The 13,325-nt window shown below is 47.1% G+C and overlaps 1 protein-coding gene across 1 annotated transcript in view; it reads left to right on the top strand.

The window, feature by feature from the left end:
- Positions 1–13,325, top strand: part of LOC132390287 (NACHT, LRR and PYD domains-containing protein 3-like) — a 56,621-nt gene that overhangs the window by 19,564 nt on the left and 23,732 nt on the right. Inside the window, exons 4-7 of the mRNA XM_059962899.1 lie at positions 5,168–5,262; positions 6,065–6,231; positions 8,527–8,698; positions 8,795–8,845. Coding sequence (XP_059818882.1) covers positions 5,168–5,262; positions 6,065–6,231; positions 8,527–8,698; positions 8,795–8,845 — 485 coding nt within the window. The remainder of the gene's footprint in view (positions 1–5,167; positions 5,263–6,064; positions 6,232–8,526; positions 8,699–8,794; positions 8,846–13,325) is intronic.

Genomic DNA, 13,325 nt, shown 5'->3' with positions numbered 1-13,325 from the left:
AAAATACAACCCATTAAAAAGTTAAAGAAGGAATGCAATATAATACTAGCCAATATGATTAAAGATGATACCAAAAGTTCTTTTTTTCAGATACACAACGTGTACAAGAGAGGAGAAATTGGAAAGCAATGATCGAGAGGCAGTAATGGGGGATAATAAAATGGTGGACGTACTGAATAAGCATTTCGCATCAATTTTCAAGTCAAGTCAAGTCAAGTCACTTTTTACTGTCATTTTCACCATAACCGCTGGTACAGTAAATAGTAAAAATGAGACAACGGTTGTCAGGACCATGGTGTTACATGATACAGTACGAAAACTACATTAAACTACGTTAAAAAAACAACACAGAAAAAAAATCTACACTAGACTACATACCTACCCAGGATTGCATAACGTGCACAAAACAGTGCAGGCATTTCAATAAATGATAAACAAGACAATAGGGCAGCATGGATTTAGTCCAGACTCTGGGTATTGAGGAGTCTGATCGCCTGGGGGAAGAAACTGTTTCATAGTCTGGTCGTGAGAGCCCGAATGCTTCGGAGCCCTTTCCCAGACGGCAGGAGGGAGAAGAGATTGTATGAGGGGTGCGTTGGCTGCTTCATAATGCTGTTTGTTTTGCGGATGCAGCGTGTGGTGTGAATTTCCGTGATGGCGGGAAGAGAGACCCCGATGATCTTCTCAGCTGACCTCACTATCCGCTGCAGGGTCTTACGGTCCGAAATGGTGCAATTTCCGAACCAGGCAGTGATGCAGCTGCTCAGGATGCTCTCAATACAACCCCTGTAGAATGTGATGAGGATGGGGGGTGGCAGGCGGACTTTTCTCAGCCTTCGTAGAAAGTAGAAACGCTGCTGAGCTTTCTTTGCTATGGAGCTGGTGTTGAAGGACCAGGTGAGATTATCCGTCAGGTGAACACCAAGAAATTCGGTGCTCTTTATGACCTCTACCGAGGAGCCGTCGATGTTCAGCGGGGAGTTGTCGCTCTATGCCCTCCTGAAGTCAACAACCATCTTTTTTGTTTTGTTCACATTCAGAGACAGGTTGTTGGCTCTGCACCAGACCGTTAGCCGCTGCATCTCCTCTATGTAAGCTGACTCGTCATTCTTGCTGATGAGACCCACCACGGTCGTGTCATCGGCGAACTTGATATGGTTTCAGCTGTGTGTTGCAGCACAGTCGTGGGTCAGCACAGTGAACAACAGTGGACTGAGCACACAGACCTGGGTGGGTGGCGTGTTCAGTTTGATGGTTTTGGGGATGCTGCTCCCGATCCGGACCGACTGAGGTCTCCCAGTCAGGGAGTCTAGGATCCTGTTGCAGAGGGAGGTGTCGGATGAAATGGATGAATGTCGGAATTTTTACTGTATTCGCGGGTATTAGATAAAGGTTGGGAGACGATGGTATTCGCTGCTATTTAGATCAATGAGAGGAGACTTTATCCGCTTGTTTACATAAATGAGTCGACAGGTTGCTAGTAATATGTAACATGACGAGACATCTTGACAGCAATGTGGACAATATGTTTGCTGTTGTATGGGAAACTCAAACAGGGGAAGATAGACGAGATTATTTTTACGAAGGGGAATAGTGTGTCTTTGGAATTCTCTTCCTCAAAGGAAAAAAAGAAAGAGCAGGAGTTTTTTTTAATGTTTAATTCCGCAGAACACAGTCAGTTTCTTGACAGGCAAGGGAGTGACGTGTTGCAGGCTGTGCAGGCTTGGGCCGCTGAAATCAGAGTTCAATTGAGATCAGAGAATCAGAGAATGGTGGAATAGAACTGAGAGGCCGAATGTCCTGCTACTAATCCAATATGCCAGCAGCAACTTCCGCCAAATAAGAGTACCAGTGAAATTAATGTGCAGAGTTTTTCCATCCATCACTGATAAGAAAACGTCTGATGTAGGTGTAAATTATATGCGATGTCAGGCAATTTCAGCAGCCGGGAAATGGTCTAAATTTCATATGATGGCGCTTAAATCCAGCAATTCGTTTCCAGTCAGAGAACAATAAACTGAAGGAGAAGGGCATCCTTGTCTTGTTGTCGACTTTGCCGAGTAGTTATCTCTGTAAGATGGTAACCTTGGCATAGCCGCTTCCGAATTGCCCATTCCCACAATGTTACAACTGCGGAGAACTGTTAAAGATGGCTTTTAAAAGGACCAACTTAATATCAGTGCATGTCCAAGCTACGGCGGCACAGTTAAATCTGGAGAAAGGGGATGTCCGCTGATCGAAAGAGAACATTATTCCAAATGCATAATATTCCATCAGAGTGGAGAGTGCCCTTCCTTCTGCTGTCTCTGTGCAATAAACCCACAACGATCTTTGTCCTGAGCTGTCGCTGGGGTTTATAATCTGACAATAAACTGGCCCAGAGTGAACAATAAATTAAAGCGACGGCTCCAACATTAGCGGAACTGGATGCAGTTTGTACTCGTTCTCTGAAACAGACCACATGTTAGAGAGAAACGTAATCTTTGCATCGCTTGCACTGAAGTATTAATTCTGACTCGGACCACAAGTTAGAAAGACTCATTCAAGCAAGGTGAATCTTTGTGTGGTTTAACACAAGCGTTGTGGAACAGGGTGTGGCGTTATATGTTGAATAGACTGAAGTTCAGGTTTATGAGCGTGTTATCAACTGAACATTGCTCACGGTGTGTTCACTTACTGACATAAAATTCAGATACTCGGATTCGCTGAAACCAGACCCAGGAATTAAGGATCAGGCAGGAAGATGGACTGTATTGAGCAGTGTCATTGCTGTCATTATCTTGCTGTCGACATTGACCGGTAGTTATCTGTGGGAGATGGTTATCTCGGCACAGCTGCTCCCCAATTGCCCATTACCAAAAGGTAACAACTGCGGGCAACTGTTAAAGATGGCTTTTAAATGGGCCAACATAAAATCAGTGCAGGTCCAGGCTACGGGGGCACAGCTAAATCTCGAGAAAGGGATTGTCCGCTGATCAAAAAAGGGCATTATTCCAAATGCATAATACTCGATCAGAGTGGAGAGCGCCCTTGCTTCTGCTGTCTCTGTGCAATAAACCCACAGCGATCTTTGCCCTGGGCTGTCGCTGCGGTTTATAATCTGACAATAAACTGTTCCCGACGTGAATAATAAATTCCAGCGACGGCACCAACAGAACGGACCCAGGATGCGGGTTCTCTGGAGGTGGTAAAATTTCGCGCACTTAAGTATTAATTCTGGTTCGGAACACAAGTTAGAAAGACTCATTGAAGCAAGGTGAGTCTTTACATGTTGACTAGACTGAAGTTCAGTTTTATGAGCGTGTTATCAACTGAACATTTCTCAGGGTGTGTTCACTTACTGTTATGGCCTCAGATGCTAGGATTCGCTGGAGTCTAGCACCAGGTCAGAACAGAACCTATACGGGGAGATGTTATGGTGTTTTATTAAGGTGGTATTTCTAGTGTTTCTACTAGTTCAATACCGTGGATTAATGGATTCGTGTGTGTATTTTTCCGATTCTGTGTATTTTGTTTTAGCAAAGAAGGTGTATATCTGTCAGTGATAAAAAAACATCCAGCAGTAAATCCCACCGGCAATTGGACGAAACTTGGCAGTCTGCTCTCAGAGGGCATTTTATTTTGTACATCTTGTCCCTAATGACGTGGCCGCTGAGTGTGTGTTGGTGGTCTCCTGCTGTTCCAAAATCAGAGTTCGGCGTTCAGTGACGGTCCTCTGCACACCACTGTTGGACGCATTGTGATTTGAGTTACAGTCGGCTTCCTGTCGGATTTAATCAGTCTGGCCAGTCTCCTGGTTCTCTCATTAACGAGGCGTATTCACCTTAGACCTGCCGCGATGTTGTTTCCGCACCATTCTCAGTAAACCGTGAGCGATTTGTGCGTGCAAATCCAAGGAGAAGGGCATCCAATTTGCTATTTTTCGCTACTAAAATAAAGAACGACATAAAGGAAATGTGTAATATAAACAGATAATATTTAAAATGATTAGCAGATTGAGGAACATCTGTAGCGGCCAATTCTAACCAAACCAAGTTGCCATTGCTGGCGACTCCCACGGACTTGATATACTTGTATGACGCACCCACGGCTCCAATAAAGGTTGTTTCAAAAGGCAAAGGTATGTCGTCGATCCTTTATTAGCAATCTGCAAACGTACGATTTTGAAGCAAAGAAGCGAAAAGGTACACAAGTTTAACTTCAGCGAAAGTGAGCTGATGATAACAAATGATACGGTCCCCAGCTGAATACTGCACTGAACAAACCACAAATACGTAGCTGATTGTCTTTGCGTTTACAAAGTCCCCACTGATGCGACTAGTTACCATAAAAAGCATCATGAATAGGCAGCACAGACTGCAATGCAGATGGAGAACAGATACATGGCTCCTACAGACTGGCTCAGCTCTCATACGGGGTTTTCCACCTGGAATATTAACAGTGTCTGTTTTGTTGAATAATTCCAGTACTTTGTTTATTTATTTTAAATACGTTTTTGTCAGCTTGCTCTTTTGGATGTATGGCGGGACTACATTGTGTTTAACAGCGTCATGTAACTCTGATAATAGCCAGCAGAATACCCAGAGAAATCTTGACAGGAGTTTAGGAGTTAATTATGGTCTTAAAATCCTGCTGGAGAAACTATAATGCTTCAGGACAGTGCCAGACGATGTTGAACTGAAAGGAGGCGATGGGAATCAAGTGCAACTTAGAAATCTGTATAATCCAGTGGCGAGAGGAATAGATGTCCCATTGGTCAGCAGAAATGTTTCAACCCGCTCTGCTGTAACAGTTGTACATTACTCACCATAGTGCCTCCAGTGGTAGGAGGAACACAGTGGAGCAGTAGGCGCTGTCTGCGAAATCTGCCTTGCCATTCCATTGACACACTATCCCCGGTCCAGGACATAAGACTGGTTCCTAAAAGGGAATTGCTGGTAATATAGTGAGTAGATACCCTGGAAAATCCTGGCCTAGTATACAATCCATGGAGAGCGCGGAAATGGACATTGTGTGACTGAGGGTTGATGGCCACAGGTAGCTCAGGCCATGTCAGGTGTTCGGTGGATAGACCCAAGATGTTTGGAAGCGTGCGATTCAGTTAAAACAAAGTGCTCTCATTTGCGCCTCAAATAATGTCTGAGCATCCTGGTAATTGTGTTTGTAGAAAGCGGCAGAATCTGACCAGAACTGTCTTCGAAATGGGTAACGGGGCGAGCAGTGGAGGAGTTCCAGTGACGTCAACATCGGGAAAGTACACGGGTATGCTAGCAAATTACATTCGTTTATAAGTATTGTCTTGACTCCGTGTCTGAGTTTAGTTCAATATCGGCAATTCACAAAATATTTGTGAAGGGACTGGGTAGAGAGATGACAGAGAAGGGGCATCATCGGAAGTTAGAGAAGTCACTCCCTCCTCTTCATAAACCTTGACTTCCCTAACTGCCGTTAATTTCCCCCTCCCCTTCGTAAACTTTGACTTCTCTAACTTCCGTTCATGCCTCTCCTCCTCTTCGTACCCCATCCCTTATTCATTTATTACAATTTTCCCCTTTCTCTCTTTCTTTTTTCTCCCTCTGTCCCTCTCACTATAATTCCTTGCTTGTTCTCCATCCTCTGGGCTCCCGTCCCCTTTTCTTTCTTCCTAGGCCTCCCGTCCCATGATCCTCTCCCTTTTCCAGCATTGTATCACTTTTTCCAATCAACTTTCCAGTTCTTAGCCCCATCCCTCCCCCTCCTGTCTTCTCCTATCATTTCAGATCACCCCTCCCCGTCCCACGTTCAAATCGCTTACTATCTCTTCTTTCAGTTAGTCCTGACGAAGGGTCTCGGCATAAAAAGTCGACTGTACCTCTTCCTATAGATGCTGCCTGGCCTGCTGCGATCACCATAATTTTTTGTGTGTGTTGCTTGTATGTCCAGCATCTGCAGATTTCCTGGTGTTCGTATATGTATTTCGGACTGAGTTTGGTGACCTGGCGCACTACCTTTAGGTTCCAGAGTGAAAGCTGCTGCCCAATAGGTGTTTGGAAATGAAGTTATTTTTGTCCATTTTCCTTCACAGGGCCGAGCACAGTGATCACCGAGCTCCTGGCAAGCTGGGACGATTTCCAGTTGCTGCAGTTGACAGACTTCTACCGGGTCAGGCTGGAACAGGCGATGGAAGGAGGGGTGCACGGAGTGAGCCTGGCGTTAACGGCCGAGAATCAGTTCAGCGGAGAGGAACATCGGGTGAGTGGGAGGGAGAATGGGTTTGAATTTTCACACATCACAGGACTGATGGGTGTCGGAAATCTGACTCATCGGATATTATATTAGATAAAGGAACAACTGGGAAATAAATACTGTACATACAATCACAAAAATGTGAATGTGAACCAGTGATAGAAAAAGTGAAAAGATCCTGCGGAATGCTGGGTATCCCCTCAATATTCAGAGCGAGTTGAGTTGTGTGGCCTTGAAGTATTAAGTTGAAATATTACAGGAAGTTTCGGTTTGGGAAGGATATGCAGTGTGATGGCAGGATGACAGTGAGAACAGATCATCAGTGAATGCCACATGAGCTCGAGTGTGCTCTGTTCTGAGTGGAGATGATTGTTACAATCTGTAACCGCAAACTGTGGATCGTAGAATACTACTATGTTAAAATGTGTAATCACTGAATAAGCCTCCACTGGAAAAGGCAAAGGAAAGGCATCAGGTGTTAGCCGGTAATCTGCTCTCATGTTGGACACTGACAGACTGAGGAGATGAATCACATAATCATTTCTGCAACTTCCCTGTGACTGCTCACTCTGTTATAAAAACTCTCCTGACTTCTTTCCTCATCTGTGATCGTCATTTTCTTATTTCTGTTTTGCTCCGTCAAATCCAGTGAGGAATTAATTATGGATTTGAAGCCACGTCAATGAAGCGGTCACAGACCAGCCAGGATAGGCAATAAACAATAGACAATAGACAGTAGGTGCAGAAGTAGATCATTTGGCCCTTCGAGCCTGCACCGCCATTCTGAGATCATGGCTGATCATCTACTATCAATAACCGGTTCCTATATCCCTTGATTCCCCTATCCATGAGATAACTATCTAGCTCCTTCTTGAAAGCATTCAGAGAATTGGCCTCCACTACCTTCCGAGGCAGTGCATTCCAGACCCCCACAACTCTCTGGGAGAATTTGTTTTTCCTTAACTCTGGCCTAAATGACCTACCCCTTATTCTCAAACCATGCCCTTTGATACTGGACTCTCCCAGCATCTGGAACTTATTTCCTGCCTCTATTTTGTCCAATCCCTTAATAATCTTATATGTTTCAATCAGATCCCCTCTCAATCTCCTTAATTCCAGCGTGTACAAGACCAGTTTCTCCAACCTATCTGCGTAAGACAGTCCAGACATCCCAAGAATTGACCTCGTGAATCTACGCTGCACTTCCTCTACAGCCAGGATGTCCTTCCTTAAGCCTGGAGACCAAAACTGTACACAATACTCCAGGTGTGGTCTCACCAGGGCTATGTACAAATGCAAGAGAATTTGCTTGCTCTTGTACTCAATTCCCTTTGTAATAAAGGCCAACATTCCATTAGCCTTCTTCACTGCCTGCTGCACTTGCTCATTCACCTTCAGTGACTGATGAACAAGGACTCCTAGATCTCTTTACATTTCTCCCTTACCTAACTCTACACCGTTCAGATAATAATCTGCCTTCCTGTTCTTACTCCTGAAGTGTATAACCTCAAACTTATTCACATTAAACGTCATCTGCCAAGTATCTGCCCACTCACCCAGCCTATCCAAGTCACGGTGAATTCTCCTAACATACTCATCATATGTCACACTTCCGCCCAGCATTTTCTTATCAGCAAATTTGCTGATGTTATTCTCAATGCCTTCATCTAAATCGTTGACGTAAATTGTAAACAGCGGTGATCCCAATACCGAGCCCTGTGGCACCCCACTATTCACCACCTGCCATTCCGAGAAACGCCCATTCACCGCTGCCCTTTGCTTTCTATCTGCCAACCAGTTTTCTATCCATGTCAATGTCTTCCCCCCGATGCGCTTAGCTTTGATTTTACCCACTAATCTCTTATGTGGGACCTTATCAAATGCCTTCTGAAAATCGAGGTAAACTACATCCACTGGATCTCCTCCCGTCTAACCTCCTGGTTACATCCTCGAAAAACTCCAACAGATTAGTCAAGCATGATTTACCCTTGGAAAATCCATGCTGGCTCGGTCCAATCCTATCACTGCTATCTAGATATGCCACTATTTCATCCTTAATAATGGACTCTAGCATCTTCCCCACCAACGATATCAGGCTGGATCTCATTGACTGGTGGACCAGGTTCACGGTGAATGTCCCTCCATGTGCTCTGCACTCAGAATGTACAGTCCATGTCCAGACAGGATCAGCACCCGTCCGGGTGACTGCTCAGTGTGATCCCATTACACAGCACATCATTTACTTCTCATTCTCTGTGTGAATCTGTCAGTCCCCAATATGTTCACCGTTACTCTTCACAGAAAATCTCTGATCTCGCTGATAAGGGAGAGCGGGCGGACAGTTCTAAACTCCTTCTGAGCCTGGTGATGGAGAAAGGCTCCCGCGCCCGGAGGGTGATGTGGGAAACCTTTGTGAAAATGAGGATTGGTGTCCCAAAGCTGGACAAAATCCTGAAAGAAATACAGGAACATGGTGAGATATCAGATATTAATTTACTTTTGGATTCAAATATTACTTACTTAAAACTTGATGAATTGAAACGTGTAAAATTGTTTAAAATCTGAACAGGCTGTGTTCCGGACCATCAACCCGTACCGGAGATTCCCAGGGAGCTGAAAGGTAAGTGAAGAAACCGCTGTTGCCATCAAAGGTTGATGTTGTGTAGGGCCAAGTCGTTGCTGAGCCAGGAGGATTTGATCAGGTAAGTGTTCCACCGTGTCACAGCACACAGTGAGACACATGGGAAAATGTTTGCTGCAGGGAGAGTTTTCACAGGAGATTATGAGGAAACACGCAGAGAGTTGGGGGCGTTGCTGAAAGGGATCACTCCTCTATGGGTTCTGCAAAGACAGGTCCCACTACCGGGGTCAGATTGGAGAAGAGTGCAGTCTGAGGAGCGAAACTATAGGAGATTTCACTCCGAAAAATGAAATAATACCCCTACCAACACCCAACCCAACACTCTCATTCTAAGCCACATTTCTAAACTCCCTCAGATCCTACAGGTTATCAATTTTTAGAATTGGGAGTCCATTGAAGTTCTCGTCACAGAATAGGCATGACAACGTCCATTTAATGAGAAAAGCTGTAACACCCCAACTGGTCTGTTTAATCCCAGAACAGCATATAAACCCCACTCTCTTCACGTTTTCAAACCACTTCGTGCAAACACTGCTAAAGTTATCCAGCTCAATTTCCCACTCAATAATCCTGGAATTCCATCTGGAAACAATGTTAGTGAGGTGGAGATCAGAGACTAAATGCTCAGCTGAAATTCATGTGGGCCTGTGTTGTGTGGGCACTGTGGAAGGGTAAGAGATGGGAATTAGGACAGAGAAACCGGGGTTTGTGAGCTTGCAGCAAAAACGTGGAAAGGACTGAAAATATCTATAAATAATATTGCAATTAATTAAATTGTGAACGTCTGGATAGGAAATTCACTACATCCGTTAGCACATTTTGTCACCGAAAATGCAACTGGAATCTCTTCGGCTGAAGAGATTGTAAGGCTTCATCATCGCAGACTGAGTTGGACCACTCAACTGCACATTCAACAGAGGAGAGGGCGAAGGAAAGACAGATATCGTAAAGATTATTAGTCTTACAGTAGCCCATGCTTTTAACTGATTACTCGAAGCCCTTGAACAGAAATATAAGGCACCACCTTCATTCAACGTGTCTCATTTCCAAGAACAAATTCCAAGGTCGTTAATTTTCAAATGGTAACAAGCTGTTTTCATACTGTTCACGCCTCTGTCGTCTGTTATTGCTTTCACCACTGACAGGTTCCTGACACACTGTGAGACCCCACACACACCTGGCAGGAACCTGATACATTGTGAGACACCACACATCCATGACATTGTTCTGACACACTGTGAGACCTCACACACACCTGATAGGGTCCTGACACACTGTGAGATCCCACACACCTGACAGGGTCCTGACACACTGTGAGATCCCACACACCCCTGGTAGTGTCCTGGTCCAAGTGAGACCTCACACACATCTGACAGGGCTCTGAAAACTGTGAGACACCACACACACCAGGCAGGGTCCTGACACACTCTGAGATGTCACACACACATGTTAGAGACCCGATACTCTGTGAGACCCAACACACCTCTAACAGTGTCCTGGCACATGGTGAGACGAGACACACCCCTGATCGTTTCCTGACACACTGTGGACCCACGCATCCTGACAGTGTTCTGTCACACTGTGAGTCCCCACATACTTCTAACAGAGTCCTGAAACATTGTGAGACCCCACACACCCCTGACAGGGTCCTGACACTCTCAGAGACCTGTCCCTCCACTGCTAGGGACCTGTCACACTTTGAGACCCGACACACTTCTGACTGGTTCCCGGCATGCTGTGAGACCCCACTCATCCCTGACAGGGTCCTGTCACACTCTGAGACCCGACACACTTCTGACTGGTTCCCGGCATGCTGTGAGACCCCACACATCCCTGACAGGGTCCTGTCACACTCTGAGACCCCACAAAGCACCGGCAAGGTCCTGACACACAGTGAGACCCTACACATCCTTGATAGATTCCTGACACACAGTGAGGCACCAAACCCCTGAAAGGGACCTGCCACACTATTAGACCGACACCCTCTTGACAGGTCCTGACACACTGAGACACTACACACCAGTGACCAGATAATGAAGGAATTAGAGACTCCACATACGCCTGTTAGAGTCCTGACAAATTGAGAGACTCCACACTCACCGGGCAGGGTCCTGACACACTGTGAGACCCAACACACCGCCAACAGTGTCTTGGCATATGGTGAGACCCCACATATACCGGGCAGGGTCCTGAAGCACTGTGAAACCCCACATATCCCTAACAGGGTCCTGTCTCACTGTGAGACCCTATACGCCGTTAATAGGGTTCTGATACACAGTGAGACCCCAAACACTTCTGACAGCATCCGGACACACTGTGAGACCGGACACACCCCTGACAGGATCCTGAAACACTGTCAGACCCCAAACACACCAGGCAGGTTCCAGACACAGTGAGAGACCAAACACACACACCTGACAGGGTCCTGACACACAGTCAGAACACACACACCCCTGACAGGGCCCTGACACACTGTGATACCCCACACACCCCTGACTGGGTCCTGACACACCGTGAAACCCCACACACCCTTGACTGGGTCCTGACACACCGTGATACCCCACACACCCCTGACAGGGTCCTGGCACACTGTGAAACCCCACACACCCCTGACAGGGTCCTGACACACTGTGAGACCACACACACCCCCAACAGGGCCCTGGCACACTGTGAAACCCCACACACCCTTGACTGGGTCCTGACACACCGTGATACCCCACACACCCCTGACAGGGTCCTGGCACACTGTGAAACCCCACACACCCCTGACAGGGTCCTGGCACATTGTGAGTCACCACACCCATGAAAGGGACCTGACACACTATTAGACCGACACACTCTTGATAGGTCCTGACACACTGACAGTACCCAGACACACATAAGAGGGTCCCGACACGCTGCGAGACCCCACACACCGCTGACAGGGTCCTGACACACTGCAAGACCGCACGTACCCCGATTGGATTCAGATAGACTGTGAGACCACACACGCCCGTAACAGGGTTCTGATACACAGTGAGACTACACACACCTCTGACAGTATCCTGACACACTCTGAGACCATACACACACCTGACAGAGTCCTGAAACACTGTGGGACCCCAAACACCCCTGGCAGTGTGCTGGCATACTGTGAGTCCCCACACATGCCTTACAGGGTCCTGAAACACTGTGAGTCGCCACACACACCTGACACAGCTCTGACACACCATGAGACCCCACAAAGCACCGGCAAGGTCCTGACACATGCTGAGACTCCAGACACGCCTGACAGAGTCCTGACACACTGTGAGACCCCCACTACTGAAAGAGACATGACACACAATTAGACAGACACACTCTTGAGAGGTCCTGACATACTGTGAGACAATACACACCAGTGACCGGATGATGAAGGATTGACAGAACCCACATACCCATGTTAGGGCCATAATACACTGTGAGACCAGACATAACCCTGTCAGGGTCCTGACAAACTGTGAAACCACGCACATCCCTGACAAGGCCCTGACACACTGTGAGACCCCAAACACCCCTGACAGGGTCCTGACACACTGTGAGACCCCACACACCCCTGGCAGGTTCCCGATAAACTGTGAGACTCAACATATCCCTGGCAGAGTCTTGACACATGGCCAGACACCACAGACTCCTGACGGGGACCGAACACATTGTAAGACCTCACACACCCCTGACAATGTCCTGACACACTGTGAGACCCACACACCCCTGACTCGGTCCTGAAAGACACTGAGACGCCACACTCCACTGTTAGGGCACAGACACACTTTGACACCCCACTCACCCCTGACAGGGTCCTGACACACTGTGAGACACGACATCCCTGACAGGGTCATGACACACTGTGTGACACCACACTCCTGACAGGTTAATGACACACTGTGAGACCCCACACACCCATAGGAGGGTGCTGACACAATGCAAGACCGCAGATACCTCTGGCAGTGTCCTGACAGTTTGTGAGACCCCACAGACCCCTGAAAGGGTCCTGAAACACTTAGAGACCCGACACACAACGGACAGGTTCCTGGCAATTGTGATTCTCCACACACCACTGGCAGTGTCCTGTCACACTGAGACGACCTGCACACCCTGGGAGTATCGCGATACCCGACGAGACTCAACACACTCGTTTTCGGGCCCTGACACGCTGTTAGATCCCACTCACCCCGACAGGGTCCTGACACAATGTGCGACCCCACACCTTGATAGGATCCTGATACACTGTGAGACCCCACACACCCGTAACAAGGTTCTGATACGCAGTGAGACCCCACACACCCCTGACTGGGTCCTGTCACACTGTGAGACCCCACACACTCCTGACAGGGTCCTGACACACGTTAACCTCACACAGCCCTGAAAGGGTCCTGAATCACTGTGAGAACCCACACACCCCTGACAGATTCCTGAGACAGTATGAGATCCCACACACCCC

This window comes from Hypanus sabinus, unplaced genomic scaffold, assembly GCF_030144855.1.
Source record: "Hypanus sabinus isolate sHypSab1 unplaced genomic scaffold, sHypSab1.hap1 scaffold_832, whole genome shotgun sequence".
NCBI lineage: Eukaryota > Metazoa > Chordata > Chondrichthyes > Myliobatiformes > Dasyatidae > Hypanus > Hypanus sabinus.
The sequence above is the reverse complement of the archived record's forward strand: the minus strand, read 5'-3'. Positions and strand labels throughout refer to the sequence as shown.